General features: G+C 34.1%; 1 protein-coding gene across 1 annotated transcript in view; it reads right to left on the bottom strand.

The window, feature by feature from the left end:
* Window positions 1–762: 762 nt before the first annotated feature.
* The window catches only part of LOC113499299 (lachesin-like), a 49,527-nt gene continuing 28,994 nt past the window's right edge, over window positions 763–21,295 (bottom strand). The window contains exons 4-6 of the mRNA XM_026879721.1: window positions 11,959–12,136; window positions 5,441–5,577; window positions 763–1,352 (exon numbers count right to left, since the gene is read on the bottom strand). Of these exons, the coding sequence (XP_026735522.1) occupies window positions 1,267–1,352; window positions 5,441–5,577; window positions 11,959–12,136 (401 nt within the window). The 3' untranslated portion in view covers window positions 763–1,266. The remainder of the gene's footprint in view (window positions 1,353–5,440; window positions 5,578–11,958; window positions 12,137–21,295) is intronic.

Genomic DNA, 21,295 nt, shown 5'->3' with positions numbered 1-21,295 from the left:
TGACTAGACTGTCAGGGGTTATTAACATTTTATTTTACACTACTGAACATTTACATGAATATAAAGATGTGAAGTTTCTCTGAACTGTAAACACAGGAGTTAAAAGAAGAATAGACTTTAGAAGAACAGGAGTTAGAATAGCTAATTGTGGACTTACGTAGCATAGCATAGATATCCTACCACTACTTTTTTAGCAAGATTGTTGCAGCCGTGTAAGTGAGATGGAGCACTACGTGGTATAGAGCGGCATCCTTTTGGTGGTGGTAGACGGAAAAAATATATGTAAACTAAATGATCTATCCTATCTGCAGAATTTTGAAAATGATTTTAATTAATTAGGGTTTCAATCCCCAAGGAGTACGTACGAAACCTTATTATTGAAGCTCCACTGTCTGTATGTCTGTCTCCAGGCAAAATCTCGGGAGCCGATGATGAACTGATGATGATCTATTGCTGTTATAGCAACAACAAGAAAATATGATCGGAGTTTAGCAACCGGGGAACTACCAGTAGCTTTTCATTTCAAGATTTCAAATCATCCCAAAATTTCTCACATTGGCAGAATCCAAATATCAGTGTCTTGGTGTAAACGTTGCCTTAGAATTATATCCGGATATTTGATTTTATGACTGGAAAATTGTTGCCAGAACTTTTGATTTGTTGTCCAACTAAGTTTAGGATTTCAAGTGTTAAATTGGCGATACGAGTGCCGCAGTGTTTAAATTATTGGTATGGTCTTGGGCTCTTGGCTGTAGATTTTGAAAGGACAAATTGAGGGCTGATTTTTTTATACTTTTTAAAAATAGCGTTTATTGGATTCGATCAAGTTGTGGGTTGAAGTTCTCAATAGGGGAGGGATGGTGGAGATAAACTTGAAATGAAAGTTTAAATTTAAACATTTTTTAAATGACTTTTTTAAGTTTAAAAGTATTTTAGTGAATAAATGTTCTTAACAGTATTTACTTAAATTATATCCAATTGTGAATAAGATTTTTTCCAGTGACAACAAGACCTACATGTCTATGAAACGGTTGGCTCATTTTGATAAGCTATCAATTTTTCGAACTTGTGCAAACTCTTTGGTATAACCAGTCCTCAATATACGAAATATCAGTAAAATATGTACACAGGTATTCAAATACACGAAGATTAAAAGTACAACCGCGGGTACCGACAGAAAGATTACTCTAGCGTTTACAAATGTAGTAATTGTGACTAGACGATAGATTACACGGTATAGCGCGTCCAATGCGCGCTGGCTATGTGTCAGCTGACGAACGCGGCGAGTATCGCCAGCAATGAATCGGAGCAGGCCGCAGCGCCGCCGCGTTGCATCGCGAGCGGGTTTTCGCCTGTGAACGAATTGTTTTATTAGAATGTGGATACCTAATTTAAAGTAAATCACAGCTTATAAGTGATCTACCAGAGGATAAAGCATTCTTCAAAATTCAAATTTCAAAATTCAAATTCATTTTATTTGCAAGAATATAGTGCATACATAAGATGTTAAATTTTTAGGTTGAACAGTACATAATATTCTGCCTTTATAGGGCATGCAAACATTATAAATTATTGACTTTACAAGAAAAGTGTTAAAATATTGCCATCATTGTTGCCATCCATTTTTTCTAAGTTTTACATTAAAATTATAGATATTACTTTCAACTTAAATATTATTACATTATTATGTCAAATTTATTTACACAGAATTGATGATAATACTACTACACAACATTCATAATTAAAGTACTATAATGGCCTTTCCAAGAATTCGGATACAGAATAAAAAGATTTTTCTATCAACCATCCTTTTAGATTTTTTATGAATAATTTATATGGAAGTTCTTTTATTTCTCTAGGTATCTTATTATATATAAAGCCACTAATAGCTAAACAATTATTTTTATACAGTTGAGTTTTAGGGATTCTCGGCAGTACAATTCTGTCTGGATTTCTGGTGTTTCTTGGAAATATATCACTCGCCGTTTTAAAGATATGGCGATTTAACTTGACAAACTTTGCAATTTCAAATATGTACATACAAGGTAGTGTAAGCAATTTTAACTTTTTAAATATGGGTTTGCAAGATATCCAGGGTGGTTCACCACATATGGCTCTGATGCACTTTTTTTGCGCTACGAATGCTTTGTTCACGTTCTTCGTTTATAAAAATGGCAAGCCTTTGCCTAAAGTTTTGAGTATATGATGGTACATAATATACGTGATTGTGGTAAGATTAAGGATTTTAAATACGTAGTAATTTTTTTTTGTAATTAAAATGGAGCAATAAATTTGGCTATTTTAATCCGAATTTAAATAAGAACGAAAACCAATTTATGGAGATATTTAACGTGGAATAAATATAAAAATATGGAATTGTATAGAAAAATAAGATTTCTATTTCTTTGCTATCTCAATTTATTTACAGACAAAAAAATATACTTTCATTTTTAACAAATGGTTAACAAAAGATACACGTATTTTCTAACACCATCATCTAAAAACTTCAGTTTTTCCGCATGAGCACCTTTACAAACATAAAAAGAAAAAGTCACGCTACCTTTTCAAAAAAATCGCAGGATCACAAATTGATTGAAGTTCCCTTAATATAAGGGAACAGGCTAGACAAATAGCAAAAAAGGTAGTACCTTTGAAAAAGAAAAAGATGACAATCATATATCTAAGCCACAGTAGATATCAAATGGAACAACAAATGTATGGAGATGGATGGCGACAGTTTATTTATATGGAGACGTTTGGACCAGATTTGAATGGAAGAAAAATCTTAGAGACGTCTCTGTATATTTCTTTTTAGTTTTTGTATGAAATAGGTAAAAAGGTCTGAATGTGTGATTGAGAAAAAGTGGTCTGAAAGTAACAGGTGTTGTCTGAAATTTGAGTCTATTTCAGGGACATGAAAGATGGCTTATACAAATTTTCTGGCATTTTTTTCTTTAAAAGACGATTTTAGGGTTTCGTATGCAAAAAAACAAACGGAACATATGTCAACCAAATGATTAGTTTTCTGTAGCTTTTGTGTACAGAACCCTCAGTGTTACAAGTCTGACTCGCACTTGAACGAATATTTGAATAAATATTATTTCTAAACTCTATTTCAAATAAATAATATCTTAATATCAAATCGCATGAATTGACATAAAATGACACCAATCATAACATTTCGAAGCATTAAACTCAAAAACCGTTAAACGATTCTTTTCCTCAAACCCAAATAAAGCAACAATTCATTCCAAACGAGGTCTCCCAAACGAAAGAAATTCAGTTAAAATCGATTCAGTAATTCGACGGATTAGATTCACAATCGAATCGGTTCATTTGCCTCGATTTGTGAATATAAAATAAATAAATTGAGCTATTTAATTTTGTACACGATTGTACATGTGTTTGGGTTCACTGAACTGAATTAGGTAAATGAAAAAACGCTGAATTTGAATATGGTTCGTATGTAGCGCAGCTGTGCTCGCCTGTACTTGCGTGAAATGAGAATTGGTTCAGTGATTTTTGTTTTGTTTTCGTATTCGAGTAATAAGGCTGGAATTAGCCTGAATAATTTAATATACAGGTATTATTTCAAAGGAAAATTGTTGTTTAAATAGTTGAATCATTAAAATGTAAAATGTAGACGCATAAATGTATGAAACTCATGCAATTATAAGTATCATTTCATTCGGTAGAAGTTTCAGCTATGTTGCACTGTAGAATATGAAACTTTAAATATTCTGTACTAGCTGTTGCCAGCGACTTCGCCTTCTACAATGATCCCGTGGAAACATAAAAACGAGATAAAACTCTCCTTTGTGTTAATTCAGGTACCAAATTTCGTCCAAATCTGTTCAGTGCGTTTCGTGTAGAAAAGCGACAAAAATCCATCCATTTTTTCTAGCTTTCGCTTTTAAAATATCAATAGGATTATGGTATACTCTTACATTCCGCTCCTAAACAAATCACTTGTTTAGGAATTTGTATAAAACCTAAATATTTATAATCATTAACGATTATTAGCTATTGTTTTTCGGTAACTCTAGATGTCCAATGATACTCAACAGAAATCCTGAGAACCCGTCAAAAGCATGATTAAAATAGACAACGTTAACTTTTCTGTATGTTCATTTCTTTGTTCTGTTGCAATGTGCTGTTAGCTTTTCCGAGTGCATTTAAAACTATATTAAATTGTGATGTTTGCGGATGAGTGGTGATCATGTCTGAGTGCTTGCCGTATTGTGAGATGATTGCGTGGGAGCTTTGTTGTATATTAAATTATTTTTATTATTTCATGTATATTACTTTAGACAGAGTTAGCAACACTGCGCTATATAGCGCAAATAACTGACGTTGGAGAAAAACAGTGCTAAAGTGGGAGAGATCGTTTTCGTAGTCCATCGTCATCTGCTGGACGCCCGTGGAAATACATCATCACTGAGGTTATCCACAATAAAGGCGGTGTGATGAATATCGTGAGCGTATATGGCCAAAAATCGCTAAAGATAAAGAATTTTCGAAGAAAAAGGAAGAGACCACAAGTAGGATATCACAAAGACTCCAAAAAAATGTGTTTTTAATTCTTGTGTAATAAATATTTACAAAAAAACATGACTGACGTCCACAACATTTTGTAGGTATTGGATAAGGCATTATCCCAAGACTAAAATAAGTCTATATTATCTGTATACAAAGTAGTGTATTTTATCACTGCTAACGATTCAAGGAATATCACTTGGCGTCTCTCCCAGGACCAATAACGGTCCTTTCTTATAAACCCATAAACCAAGCCATGTGATTGAGGGCAAGCGTTTGTCATTTGTCGGTTCATTGGTTCATTCCTCGCATCCTGAATAAAAAATAAAAGAAAAGCTAGAACAAAGAAGCTTGGGGCATTGAACTCTAATTACTTGTTGGGAGAACTGTTTTTATATTGGATGTGATTACACCGTCTTGGAGAGACTACAAAGAAGAGTGTCTAGGTTCAGTATCTAACGGGTAAAAACTGAGTTTTATTATTGGGAAATCTTTGTCAGTCCATCTGTTTGTCATCGGGCCGAAATTTATACTAATACATAAAGCTGAAGAGTTTGTTTGTTTGTTTGAACACGCTAATCTCAGGAACTACTGGTTCAAATTGAAAAAATCTTTTTGTATTGAATAGACCATTCATTGAGGAAGGTTTAAGGCTTTATACTATCACGTTACGACTAAGGAGCGAAAATACAATGGAAAATGGTTAAAATCAGGGCAGGTATAAATCATAACTTATATCTACTATCCACGCGGACGAAGTTGCGGGCAACAGCAAGTTTGATATGAAGACCGCTGAAAATTTTCGTTGTCGTTTGTTATCATGAGTTTTCACAGCTCTACGCTGTGAACTTGAGATTGTCCACTTCATCGAACTTAATAAGATTAATTAATCGTCAATGCTTACCTCTCAGCACGTGCACAGACACGGCGGACGCCGCGACGTCGGCCAGTGAGCACGTGTAGTTTCCAGAGTCGTTTCTATTGGCGTTCGCTATGTAGAGTCGCGACAGAGCGCCGTTGGATGTCGCTTCTGTTTTTACACTGAGAACAAAAAAGTATCATGAGATAATTGTTTTTTTTTAACATATTATAAAAAAAAAAAATTATGATAAAAAAATAATAGTCTAGTTTAATCTTAGTATCGCAAGATCTGTGTAGCAGATAAAATTTTGAAGAAAATCTAAATTAATTAATTCAATATTAAGTCGAACTGTTTGATGGGCACAAAAAGAACCAATGTCGCTGTATTGCCTGCCCTTCATCGCTTCCTAAAACCTCTAACTGTGGAGAAAAAACAGTGTATAACCTCCTTAGCACCACTCTCGTCACAAAGCAAATAGTCAATGAGTTGTATGTATGAGGTTATCAAAAAAATCATGACATCCGAAAATTGTTCATCTTTAATATAATAGTTTACATAAAAAGTACAATTAAGTCATAATATACCTTGTCTTAACTGCCGAACAGCGAAAATCGTTTAACACTTAATAAAGTGCAGCATCTAACTTCCCTATAATACTCTATGGTGAGACTCTGTTAAATGCAAATCGAATTCGTACGTAACCAGAAGTATTTGCCGTTGCAGCTCATTGAAAAACCGGTGGGGTGACCTACTTAGAACTAGAGTCCAGTTATTGAGACCGTTCTATATTGACTTAGCTCTGACTCTCAATTTAGACCATGTAAAGTAGGTATCGGATCCGTAATAAAAAAATACTACACAAAGTTATGATGACCTTGCACTACTTTTAACAAGATTTATATGCTCAAGGTAGAGTTAGTATTTCATATCCTGTTAAGGCATTGAATGAACTATGTAGAAAAATATCAGAAAATCGGATAACCCAAGCTAAGCGTATTGCTTAATATTTAACCTATATATTTAGAAAGAACCTTCTGCCCAGTAGTGTTTTACACAAGCAAGACCAAACGTCATCAAAATTAGAAAGTACATTATACAGAACATAGAGATATTTGATGGACCAATTATGTTTCTTATCAGGCAATGTTTATACTAGCTAATTGAAACTGACACAAACCAAATCAAATTGGAGCAAACGAGACCTACATTGAAAAAAAAACAATATCAAATTCCAATAAATCTTTTACCTTTTCTAATAACTCAGTAGATGACCTAGAATTTTATTTAATCCATATCAAGAAAGAAACAATTTGTCCAGAAAAGAACCAACTAAGTTATTCTGAATGGAAATGCTAATACAATTTAATAAGCGTCTCGAAATAGTATCATTGTGAGTCGAATTGAGGGCAATTTGATCAGACTACCGTCTGTTACAAATAGAACTACAAATAGACACTTGATGTATTGACAAATTAGGAGACTGAGGCTAACAAATTAGCTTGAGAATTGTTGTGCTAGTTATTATTATTATCTCTTTTCTATCACGGGATAACTTCATAGGGAGAGACCCGGTCCTTTTTAAAGGCGTACACGAGGACACAGGTCCAACATGCAGAGGCCTTGTTGAGAGCTTTAATCTAAAATGTGATGAGATATCTAGCAGGGGCTATCTAACCCTGCTCAATTAAAGAACAAACATGGACGGCCCAAGGTAGCTACAGAGCTATTGCAAATGGCAATGTGTATTGTGCTAGTTATTATTATTACTAGCTTGGAATGGCCAACTGGTGGGCTAATGTCTTCCCATTCTTCTTCCATTTGTCTCTCTTATGAGAAGCGAGTGACCAGACCAAGAATGAATTAAGGTTATTTAGTTGCCTATGCCCAAGTAGATTCCTTACAACGGAATTAATAGTGACTACATTCTATACAATTAGCTGATTACAAGTTGAATAAATAACGTACTATAGGTACTAACACAAGTTAATTAGGTATATTCAATTTAGATAAAATTTCTAAATTGTGAAGAGCATCTTTGAAAGCTACATCTGTGACACATATTTTTCTTTTACTGTTTAAAAGATACCCACAAATTTAATCTTGTTGACACAGTGGGTTTAACGTCGTGCAAATATAATGTCCTTACCGAACTAGTCGGCTGATCAAGCAAACAACGCGTCAATAAACTGCTATCGATAAAAAAATAAAAGTACAACTCGATCAAGCAAATTGATTCACTTCCCTTCACACTTAAGGCACGAGCCTTACATCTAAAACATATTACAAAGTACTTATCTCGTAAACTGAGCAAAGCCGACAAAGTAACTATTATTAATGTAAATACACCCTTAAGTTTTAGAACTCCATAGTTAAAATATTTCAGTTGAACTTCCCTTTTGAGGGTTCCGCTAATCGGCCTGCTTGATTTAACATTTTAATTAAGCAGATTCCTTCACTATTTTTACATTAATTTTGGAATCAAAAAAACAGTTAGGTATATGTAGATCTATTATATGATTTACTAAAAATCTTCAAAATCCATTTTTTAACATGCAAACCATATTACATTTGAATGCACATATGCAATCATATTTCACGTATCGTAACTTATCGACAAAAAATATCCAGAACCTCTAGAAATCTTTCCATCAGAATAATTAGATTTCATTCGCCAAATAATCTATTCAACTTTTCCAATTAAAAAGGAGTAGTTTCTCTTTAATATCCTAACACAACACTAACACCGCATTACCTCTAACTACTCAATATGGGAACAATTTGAATAGTTCCACCAACTATTGTCCGCGTACGTTAAAAGGTATCCCTCGGGACTCCCAAACATATTTAGTAACAAGCTATTAGTAACGAAACCTCTATTTAAAGTGTCTATTTATTATCAAGACATGAATTGTGAAAAAATTATTTTAGTCCTCACAATATTTTAAGAGATAATTGTTTGTTTGATACAAAGTATATTAAGTTTGTTTGAGCTATTGTGGTTCTCTGCCAAGTCTTTAACCATAATAGATTAATGTTATAATGTTATGTTGATTTTCTGAAAAAAATATAGACTCTGTGTTAAAATAGAATTAAGAAAAATGGCCAATTACAAGTCGGACTCGCGACACTGAGGGAGTTCCGTACAAATAGGCTCAAAATGTAAATAAAATGGACCACCCGTAAAATTTTAAAACGTATTCCATTAGTGAAAAATTTCAGCAGTCTAGGTTATTACGATTCGTTATGTACCGGCAATGAAGACCAGGAATATGGTGTCATTTTCTACATATATGTATGATGAAAGAAATTTATATAGATTAACACTAACAACATTACTCTAACATTTTTATACAATCTTTTATAAAAACATATCGGCAATTTCCCTGAAATGCCATTGAATCCTAAACAAACAATTGCTTAAACAGTAAAAAGGAATAAGTACGTATTATGTGATCAGCCTTTTGAACACAATACCTTTTTAAGCAATTCATTTTTGGATTCCGTACCGAAAGGATAAAAAAAATCCCTATTAACGAGTCTTTTTTGTCAGTCCTTCTATCATTTCGGCTGTCCGTCTCCAGGTTGTATCTCATGAACCGTGATAACACTGTTTTCTCTCAACCTGTCTTTCTGTCACCAGGCTGCGTCTTGATAGCTAGACAGCTAAAACTTTCCGCGTGGTGATAACGAAATTCGACTTAGTCGTGGGCAATACCTAGTAAATACTATTTGGATGACACGTAAAGTTAAGACAGGATACATTAGGTAGTACCTAACCTTCATTTGTCCGATTATTATTAGAAATAGGATATATACGGACAGTAGTGCAAAGACCTCTGCTTAATCAAATAAAACCTTCTGTTATTTGTGAGTCAATCCAATAGACGTAATTTGGTAACTATGCTTATTATATGTCATGTTCCTATTATCAACATATTGTTTGTGATGGCTTGTATTAGTATTTAGTAATAATTTACGTAAAAAATATCATACGAGGCATCAAAGGATGTGAAAAGGGATTTCAGTGTCGTTTTAGAAAGGACTTTATTTTTATCGACATAATAATATATTTAGTAGACATAATATATTTAAGTACTGGCCACTTGTTGATAAAATAACTTCCTTTTTATTTTAGTGATGCGCCTTAAATTGTCATAAATTGTTAATGGTAATATGTACGATGGTAAAAGTCCTTAATTCAAGATTAGCTTTTTTCATTTTTTGATTTTTACTTCTTACATAATATGAATATTTTAAAATGATGGACTTTATATCAGCCTACCAAACCTTAAAAACTTAACCTCTGATATTAAACCTGGTACAAATAGCTTCAATAAACTGTAAGCCACCACACAATTTCGCAATAGCAATAATCTATAAATCATTTCAAATTCGAATACAATTCAGGTTACTCAATTTCATACACCTAATTCAAACTCAAAACAAAAGCATAATAAATAAACAGTACAACCGAAAACAAATCACAGTTTAAATTAGATTAACATAAATCTATATAACACTCCTAATTCCAATCTGCAGTGATCTTCTAATTAAATATAACCCTCCTAAATCAAGTACACAGCTCGTTACGAAACAAATGCGACAGTTTAAACAACCTGTAAATTTGGCTGGATAAATAATTGTGGTAATTATCTATATAAACAGGGCTTGTTGTTAATAAATATTATTTGGAATATTTTTGCGTTCACATGGAATGCCTATTAAATTTCAATAAATATGGTTGGAGCGTCGATAATTTATTAATGACTAGCTGTTGCCCGCGACTTCGTCTGCGTGGTTAGAAGATATAAGTTATGACTTTTTCTTCGCTCCTATTAGTCGCAGCGTGATGGTATGTAGCCTAAAGCCTTCCTCAATGAATGGTCTATTCAACACAAAAATAATATTTCAATTTGAACCAGTAGTTCCTGAGATTAGCGCGTTCAAACAAACAAGCAAACGAACTCTTCAGCATTTTATATTAGTATATAGAAGTATAGATATGTAAGTATGTATGTCTTTATATTGTATTTTCGGACATATTTACAATGCCAGCTAATGTTTTTGGTAAAAGCCTTGTAATACCTGCTAAAATGTAACAAGTTACTAAGCACAGTTTTAGCATTAATTTTCAGATCATTTATTGACTAGGTTTCACGTCATCATTGGCCTAGCCTTTTCCCAACTATGTTGGGGTCGGCTACCAGTCCAACCGGTTTCAGCTGAGTACCTGTGTTTTACAAGGAGCGACTGCCTATCTGACCTCCTCAACCCAGTTACCTAGGCAACACGATACCCCTTGGTTAGACTGGCTGTCAGGCTTTTTCAAGCTTCTGACTACCTATAACGACTGTCAAAGATGTAGGAATAACAGACGGGACCCACAATTTAACGTGCCTTCCGAAACACGGAGGAACTCGCTATGACAAAGATGGTCACCCATCTACGGACCAACCGCGTCAAGCATAGCTTAACCTGTGATCGAATCACTTATGCGGTTATAGCACAGCCACGAGCTCCTGCCTAGGTTTGACTTATGCGACAGAATAATTTCGAGACATATTCGTGAGAAGCAAGTGACACAAATCGGATAAAGACTAGTTCGCAGAATTGAAATCACTGTCAAAGTTCAACGTTTTGCAGTTAAAAGGAACAGCGTAAATTGAAAATCTAAATAATTATGTTTCAGAAATACATATCATCAAACCGTTTTACTTCAACTCAAAAATTGTCTTGTGTCTGAAACACTAATTGCTTAGAATGAAACATGTACACTCAGGACTTATGGATCAAATAAATATTAACACGATTTTGTTTCGATTTTGACCATTTACGAAGTGAAACATCCCAACCTTTCTTATTTTCTGACTCTTTTTTTAAGATTTCGAGCCCATAGGGTAAAAACGCAACCCTATATCCATAAGGCACTTTAGGCCAGTGCCTAGGGGCCCACTATGACCAGGAGCCCGCCACTATGACTAGGGGCCCAGCACTCCCGATGAAATAAAAAGAAAGCATCTAAAAAAAAAAGCTTGATAAATTTTTCACTGAATGAAAATAACTTGAACCAAGGGGGCCCCCACTCCTTGTGTTGCCTCGAGGCCTCGGGGCCCCTGGGCCCCTAGCTAAGGCCCTGGGTGCCACTGTCTGTTCATAGAGAAAAAGAATTAAAGTAAACTTCAAGGTGAAACAAAAGTTAGTGCGGTCACAAATTTGATAGGTGGCCAACTTTTAATGCAAGAAGATTTTTACTTAAGCCTTTTTGTATGAAACCATCAGAATCGCGGGTTCGATTTAAATTCACCGGTAACCACCAGACCCTACTTAATTTTGTATCTTTGGATGTTATTCTTAAGTCTTTATACTTATGCTTTCATGCTCCAATGGTTAATGACCTTTATCAATCCATCCGTCTAAATTTACTTGTATATATACCGAAATTCTTTTTCTAGCAAACAAATTCATCGAAAGACAAAACATTAATCACAGTCCTAAGCCAATTTTACCATAGATTTGGACTAAGCTAGACCTCAAAAACCTCAACAATTCCCCCAACATACCTGACTCCACCTCTCTTCGTATCATAGTTCAGCAGTCTGGATCCGTGTTTCCAGTTGACTTGTCTCGTTGGCTGCGGCACCTCACTCACCACACACCTCAGCTCTATGATAGAGCCTTCTTTGTAGAACTTGTCCTGGAGAGGCCGACCTCTTTCGTCGACTATCTCGACTTTTGGAACTGGGAAAGAAAAGATTCTGATTAGGAACTTTTCGGCATTTTTTGGGTGTTTTTATTATTAATAATAAGTTTTTTTCAGGCAACGTGGCTCATGTATACCTTACAGACTAACATACATATAAATGATACAGTATTTGTTAGTTAATAAAAACTTAAAAGTATTAGGTCTCCTTTTAATAAATAGAATAGTGAATCAAGCGAAATGCTTTTCTACCCGTCAATGTTGGGGATAGTCCTCCAATCTGAGGGTATCAGTTATAAGACCAATCTCGATCGCGATCCAGATTGGCCATGTGTGAAATATTTTGAATGTTGATTGACGGTCAATATAATTCAGGCACGTGTGAGGTATTGAATTGTGATCACGAATTGCGATCATGTTGAGTGCGTGCATGTATAAAATTTAACTAATTAAATTAGTCTACGTAGTTGTACCTTTTAGTGGTTAGTAAATTATTGGGTAGTTTGACAATTTTTCCGCCCTTTACCGTATAATATAAAATTCTTGCGTTGGAGAAATGACGGCGTGACAAACTCTACGGTTACTATTTCGACCATGAGCATTTTTACATAAAAAGTATTGTGTCTCTTAAATAATATTAAAATAACAAGTAATAATTATAATTTCGTGATTAAGTAAAAACAACATTTTTTTTACAAAAACCCAGCAATATTTGTAAATTAGATTCCATTTTCATTTCGATTTCGTTAGCACTGAAAATTATGAAAGATAAAAACAGTTTTATTTAAACTTTTTATTAACAGTGAACTGACTTTGTTCCAATATAAATAAGTTATTGTAATACAATTTTTCAAATGAACAAGGTTGTCCTCATTATTGTTTTAGTTTTTAAAAATGAGCTAGTCATTTTTTTTGTTATTAAGATGAATTAATAATGATCACGAGCGTTTGGAGTTAAATTTAATAAACCTTTAACCATTCGTTTTTACATATACATACACAGATACTTATTTATGTAAGTTTGAGCTAGAGTCTACCTACATAACTAACCATACCATAGAGTCAAAAAGTAAGAAGTTTAATAAAAAAAAACGTGGGTTTTAAGACTATTAAAGTCCACCTTACTCTTAAACCCACGTTTTTTTTTTAATTTCACTCTGTTCAAATTTAATCAAAATTGGTATAGCCGTTTTTATACTTGTTAATTGCATTGTCATCGGGTTTGAAACCATCCCGAAATTTTCAGCCTCCTAGCTTATCGGGTAGTGCCTCGAAATTTTCCGAAATTATTTTACTTAATATCAACAGTACCATATAATCCTTGATCTAAGTCTATTTTAAACACAAAAACACAAAACGTTAACAACCGTACTTTTTAAAAGCAATCATCAATAAAAATAATTACCATTCCATTATTAAGCTGTCATTTAACAAGCTCATATATCAACTAATCAACTCCTCCTACCAAAAATAAAAACAAAAGTTTATTTAAAAACGTCAATTGGAACGACACTATTGTTACAACGACATAATAATTATACTCTTTGGACCGGCGGCCATGTTTGGTCACGCCAACCTTATTTATCGAAAGCTATATTTAATGTTATTGGCGCTGGTGACCTAATTTTTAGTTAGGAGTTTGGAATGTGACTGGTCGAGTGTTTATATGAAAGATTGGATTTCGTTAAATATGAAAATTTTATATTCAGTTTTTTTTTAATAAACGACTCCCGCATTAAGGATTTTAATCATTGTGTAGCAGGAGGTTTCGCAAACATACAAATCACACGCACAAAGACACCTAGACTCAGAACAAGCATTGACATAAACGCTTGTTTTAAACGGAAATCGAACCCACGGCACTTCGCGCACAATTTATTTTCGCTTTTTAGCTTGTTCTTAAAAGAAAACATAATAATCTAAATGAGCTAATGTACAAGAATGTGAGCTCACTACCCTTCTCCACATCAAACAAAAACTACGCGATCCTGTCATTACTAACATACCTGCATCCCAGCAAAACATTATCTCGTTATGTTAGCTATCAAATTTTTAACCCTTATCAGTAAATTTCACCAAAAAGGTCCTAACCAAAAAAAAACTCAGTAAATTTCGCAAAATAGTTACGAAACTAGCTCACACAGCGTTTCATACGTAAACACTCCAACCACATTAGTATTCCAACTGTGCGTGCACGCAAATAAACAAAACAGTATCTATTTAAACGTACCAAAAATAGGGGAAAAGTAAGTGTGACGTGTATTTAGTGAACAAATATTGAAGTTGCTATTTGAATCATAAATAGTTGTGAAATTGAGATCTCTGAAGATAGCTGAAGGGTATTTTTGGGCACTTGTGGTTTTAGGCTGAAATGGCTTCTTTTAGTTATCATTGCTTCTATGTAAACTTTTCGTAAGGCACGGTTTTTTGTATTACCTGATAGAATTGTATGTGGTGTGACGTCACTTTTTAAGTGTGACAACTAGCCCCCACTTCCACAAGTTTCAGCATAATATATTTAAACACATTTTACTTTTAAAGTATTATAAAAAACTAGCTGTTGCCCGCGACTTCGTCCACGTGGTTAGAATTTTCCCCGATTTTTCTACATTTTCCATTGTATCTTCGCTCCTATTTGGCGCAGCGTGATGGTTTATAGCTTAAAACCTTCCTCGATGAATAGACTATTCAACACAAAAAGAATTTTTCAATTTGAACCAGTAGTTCCTGAGATTAGCGCGTTCAAACAAACAAACAAACAAACTCTTCAGCTTTATATATTAGTATAGAGTATAGATTAAGGATTGTTTCAGTTTTTAAGGCTAAATCAATAAATTAACCGATCGGGAATAATGGCCAAAATGAAGGAGTAAATGTTTTTTTTATATTTAAAGTGGCTTCAGTGGAGATGATTCATTATTAAATGATGAGGTTCACTCTCGCGTACTTCTATATAGGGATTGCCCAACTGATTTCTAACCCAGCCGGAGTTCTTAATCATGGGCTGACACGGCGGCATTCAATCATTTGGTAAAACTGAATGTACGAGGCTTCTCGTCAATTCAACACAGATCCATCACAAGCTACAATAAAACTTAATCCCACTTACAACCAGATGTCACTTTATCCCATTATTCCTAAGAATTTCGTTACTTAACGCTCCGTAGTTCCAAATTACATCGAATTAAGGCAACGGCTACACAATCCAAAAAATACTGTGCCTTAACAGATACTATTAAATATTTGATACACGTTTTCGTCCCACATGGAGGGCACATGAATTGTAATCAGCATTTATAGGTACACCTCGCCGCGAATATAAAATATCTCAACACATATTGAGTAAGCTTCTCTTAAACAGATTTATTCTGGAGTTGAAAAGAAAATATTTACACGTATTTTTGTATGTGTGGGTGAATTTGTTTACTTATTGGATATTGAAGCAAGTAGGGGTAACCAATAGGATGATGTGAATGGAGATGGAGTAAATAATGCGGTAACGAGATGGGTTGGTCTATTACAGGAATAAGAACTACTTAAAATTACATCATCTATGAAAATTTAAACTGTCTGCCTGCCACGGTTCATGCGAAACGGTCTGATGTCAAACAGCAAGTGGACAAACAGAAAAACTGACAGCGGAGCCCAAATAACACTAACACAAGTAAGTTCTAATTTTCAAAATCCATTTTTAAAAACAAATTATCATCAGTAGACCATTTTTTATAGTAGTCGTATAAGTGAATTTCCAACAATGAACTCGTTTGTGAATAAACTTATTCATTTAGTTTTTTCATAGCTTGTAACAGTACTGAGAATATGATCGGGAACTATTTATATAATTATTTCATTTCAAACAAGTTCCTCCGGTGAGCTTGTACAAATTCTTCAGAAACCGTTGATGCACAGTCTTTACTAGAAAGTTTATTGAATTGCGAATCAGAATCGCGACGATGAAGATTCCGTAGAAATAGGCTATGGAAAAAAATATTGGAAAAATTGGTTAATTATCATCTTTATGACCACACAGGCGGTTGCTTACCATGATTTTTATTTTTAGTATGTTGTTATTGCGAAAATATATTATCTGTGAGAATCAACTGTCTAGCTATTACGGTTCATGAGATACAGCCTGATGAGAGGCGGACGGAGGGAAACCTGAATATTAGAATAGGGTTCCTTTTTGTCTTTAATGCGAAACTCAAATAAACAAAATGCATAGATAGTACATGACATGATCAAACATGGAAATGTTTAAACATGTTTCATATTAAAACAAGTTGCTTCAGTAAGCTTAAACAATTTCTTCAGAAACCGTCGAATCCCAGGATAGACTTTTCTAGAAAATCTAGTCAACTGCAAGTATGATATGCAACTATGAGTATTCCGTAGAAATAAGATAAATGAAAAAATAATAAAAGAAAATTGTTCAACAATCAAATAAAACTATTAATAAAAAACTTTCCAACTATAAGTTTTGTTTCTCCTGCTATGGTCCATTAGGTTCCATTAGGTCTGTTCGTAGACTTAGTTCTCCATATGTTCAGAAAGACTGAACATATGGAAAAAGGCGGATTTTCAGCAACAACCACATTTTACCCTTCGATTACGGAACCAAAAAAACGTATTCCCAACAATTCAAAGAACTTCAAGTGAATTGCAGCACCCGCTTTTCATTTACCAGCGAACTTGTACAAACGGCAACATCGTTACGTAAAGAGCCCAAGATTAATAGTTCGAGATGAGTTCGAAACTATTGGTGCAGGTGTACTACACTCACTTATAAAGTTAGTACTTAGATACTTGAAAGATGTTACAAGGAAACTATCAAGAATTGCGAGCTGATTGAAATTAGAAAACTGTAACTAGAACTCAAACGATTTTATTTCAAGCCGTTTTTCAGGGCCCCAATTTCGCTATTTACAATGGCCGATGAATGAATAAATTTTTTGGCTAAAAATGTTAATTTTCGTATTCTCTTAAGCTTTTTTCTACACAATAATTGTAAATTTATTACGGGACGGTACACTCAAGGTCAATACAACTAACTTCCTATTAAGTATATTATTAGGAAAATTCTGAAGAGAATAGAAATTATTTCAAATTTAATCCAATTGCCATTCATTCATGAGCCATTGTAAAATAGCAGAATCGGAGCCCAGGCAATTCCAAAACGTCACAATGATGACTTTAGCTGTGCGGTTCTAAAATCATTCTAATGGAGAAGAACCGGCAAGAAACTCCATAAACTCACGGCTATTTTTAATATTCAATTAATTAATTAATTTGCCTGTTAGAGATTCAGTTGTGAAGAATTTTGAATGTGACAAAATTATGCTCACTTAGTCTATTACATCGATATGATAATGTATCGCTCGGTATGTACTTATACAGAGACAAACTGACTGACGGAAAAAAAGTATTCAGGATTAAATTAAAAAAAAACAAGTACCAATGATGTGACGTTTTCAAAATTATTTGCAAGATTCACTGACAAATAATGGAAGGGGTTATTCGGGGCTTAAATTTTGGATTTCTCTGTCTAGTTATCCCTAAAGCTATGTCTAAATCCGTTTCCAGTCTCAATGCATTAAGCTGAATGCTATCATTACTTAAAATACTTTCCGAAGTACATAGTTACATACTTGAGAAGCTCGTGGCTAAGCTATAACCGCATAAGTGATTCGATCACAGGTTAAGCTATGCTTGACGCGGTTGGTCCCTAGATGGGTGACCATCTTTGTCATAACGAGTTCCTCCGTGTTTCGGAAGGCACGTTAAATTGTGGGTCCCGGCTGTTATTCCTACATCTTTGACAGTCGTTACAGGTAGTCAGAAGCTTGAAAAAGTCTGACAGACAGTCTAACCAAGGGGTATCGTGTCGCCTAGGTAACTGGGTTAAGGAGGTCAGATAGGCAGTCGCTCCTTGTAAAACACTGGTACTTAGCTGAAACCGGTTGGACTGGTAGCCGACCCCAACATAGTTGGGAAAAGGCTAGGCCAATGATGACTTTCCGAAGTACATAAAACACGTATTTTTCCCCTTTCTTGCATGCAAAAACAAACTAATTTGATTTTTCATTGCAATGATAAGTTGAAAGTTTGGCTACTACGCAAAACGTTATTGCTGACCCAGTTTATAAGTTTGACAATAATACTTATCTGTATGTTGTTAAGTTAAATCAGTTATTTTCGAAGTTAGGATCAGAACTGTACTCAGTAGTTCTAATTCAAACTGACATAAATGATTTTATTCGTAAAACTTTCCATGAAATAACAATCTGCTTGATTCAGCTTATTCGGATGCAAATTAAATAATAATTTAATGATGATCATTCTGTTCGGTAATCACAACGGCAATTTCGATTTTTAAAAACACGATTAATAATCTTGCAACCCTGAGGACTTCTTGTAAATAGGCTTAAGAAAGATAAATGGCAAATAAAATTGTAGGTGCCCCACTTTTGTTTGCCACCTAACATATTTATGACTGTTTATCAACCGTTGCTTAACCTCGAAGCTTCATTTGCATTACTTTTGTTTTTATAACGGCAATAGGAGTAAATCATTGGTGAAAAGTTCACCTCTCTATCTATCACAATATCTAGCTATTACGTTATTACTATTACGATTCTGTTTTTTTATAATTTGGGTACAGATCCCTAAAAATACATTAACATGAAGAATTGTTTCCCATTCCGATATAGGTATATGAAACTCACGACATTAATTCGATATTAAAGTATACAACGGTTTACTGGCTCATGATGAAGGACTCCGGTTGGGTCCGAAACTAGTCGGACTCGTTACCTTTAACCCATGTAAACCGTTGCATATATTTTTCCCGATAGTTACTTACACAACTATTCAATACTTTAAGTAAATAATTAGTGATTCCCAATTCAGTAGCGTGTAAGTAAATTTAGTAAAAGGTACAATGGGGTTGACGTATCCGTGTGGATAAAAACCCCTTAAATATAAATAAAGATTAACAAAAAGTAAAGAATATTATCATTAGTAGCTATAATTCGTAGTAGTTCGTATTAGTACGCACATATACACATACATTTTTACCCGAAGCTCATTTCTCTGTACTCTAAAGAAATCTTTATTTACTTTATCATGTAAGTATAAAAGAGTTTCTTTTACTATGCTGATTCAACTCTTTTTAGAATCAGAAAGATTAACAGTGTAACTTGAATAAAATATATCTAAGTTAATATTTGTAGACAGAACCATAAAGCGAATTTCAAGAAAATTAGTAAAACTGATCGATGCTCCCAAAACAGGTAAGAACAATGTTTGGATGGTTTGGACTTTGGGCCATGGTGGCTTTGACACGGTCCTAAAGTTGCCAAAAGTATCGATCTAATTATTTCAAATTATAAAGCACCATTTTTCGTTAATACCTTCAGGATATTATTAACTCCTCAATGTTTTTCAAATTAGTCATTCGGTCATCTAATCATCATTTCCCCGAAAATCTCTTAACGAGATTATGATCGTATTATTTCGTCGCAATTCATCATATTTGATTGATTAGTTTTACATTGCTAACGATTTCTCTAAACTTTGGGAAAGTCCACCATTTTTTTGTTGTGGATTTACTTATTTATTTTGATGATGTTGATTTTGTTGAATCCTCCTCGTTATGTTATAGCGTCTGGCTTTTTTTCTGTTAAGCCTTTGTCTAGTTAAAGTTGGGGTCAGCTACCAGTCCAACCGGTTTCAGCTAAGTACCAGTGTTTTACAAGGAGCGACTGCCTATCTGACCTCCTCAACCCAGTTACCTGGGAAACACGATATCCCTTGGTTAGAATGGTTGTCAGACTTTTCTGGGTGTCTTTTAGTACGTAACTTAAATGTTTGTACAACCCCCGCAACACAAGGATAAATATCTTAGTGAGGAAATCGTCCAAAAAATGTCTTAAAACAGAACAAAACTGTTATAAAATTTTAAACACGATGTTTTCTCAATACTATTTTCAAACAACTACTTCTATGGTCATATCTGTGCTACCATATCAAAATAATCATCAAAGGAAAATAAGCTTAATACATATTGGCATACATACTAAAATCCCATATTCGGTATGAAGTCACAGATGTGAACGACTATCGATTGTAGCAAGAGCAACTTAGGGAAAGGCTTCGTGAAACCATTCTGCTCAACTGAACGACTTCACCTCTCAACCTCGTTAGCAGTTGTCGTTTAAAAGAATGTGAGGAAATGTGAGAGCTGAGGAATAGTGGGGATAGAAGACTACTACAGGGTGATAATTAAAGTAGACGAATCATGAATAGAGTCTTGGACTAAATCTGATGGTATAAATCTGTCTAGTCCTTCAGACAGATTTCCAAAAAATATTTGAATAAGTATTTTTTTATCACATACTCAACAGTAAGGAATGTAAAAGGCATTTAGGTTTTGTATTGGGATCTAAACACATCACTTGCTAGTTAAAAGCGTATTGGTGAATGACGTCACACGAGACTTGAAATCGCTGTATCCTCTTTATATTAGCTTATAAGATAAAATACGTATCAAATATTTATTGGTCACATACCCTGTTACGCCAATATTTTCGGTCTAGGATTCAAACTAGGAAGACACAATTATGGGTATTACTTTTGATCTTACGTTTTTTATTTGATGTTAAAACTAGCTGTAAATATAAGCAGTCTGAGGTGCTGAACTATGGGTCACTCCGAGTTACCAAACTGAATTTGGTCAGACTGAAAGCCGACCCGAAAGCATTGCCAAACAATTATAATACTAAAATCAACTCTATTACAAAGCTAGTAGTAACGAAAATCAAAAAGAAACAAAGCCTGATGCTATATAAATTGAAATGTATTATGTTTTTATTAACAATAGATATCTTCGTCAAATATGAAAGAGAAAACTCAAGTATATAACATTATTGTATGTCAACCAAAACAATCTTTAGATTTCGACTATGTCTGACTTTATGGCAAAGCCCTTAAAAAGGACCTCAAATAAGTAACTAAAGGTAACCTTTATAACAATCTTTTTGGTGAAAGAATCTTTTTTTTTCTATGTTGACATGGGCCCTCGCCTATCGCATTATGCCGAATTAACCTTGTCAGAATTTAGATGAAATCCAAAATATTTAGGCCAGAAAGTGAAGCATATTGATCTACTTTATACGGAATTTAGATTTCTAGTTTTTTAT

This window comes from Trichoplusia ni, chromosome 12 (genome assembly GCF_003590095.1).
Source record: "Trichoplusia ni isolate ovarian cell line Hi5 chromosome 12, tn1, whole genome shotgun sequence".
NCBI classification, from domain to species: Eukaryota; Metazoa; Arthropoda; class Insecta; order Lepidoptera; family Noctuidae; genus Trichoplusia; species Trichoplusia ni.
Note: the sequence above shows the minus strand (reverse complement) of the source record. Positions and strands in the feature narration are given on the sequence as shown.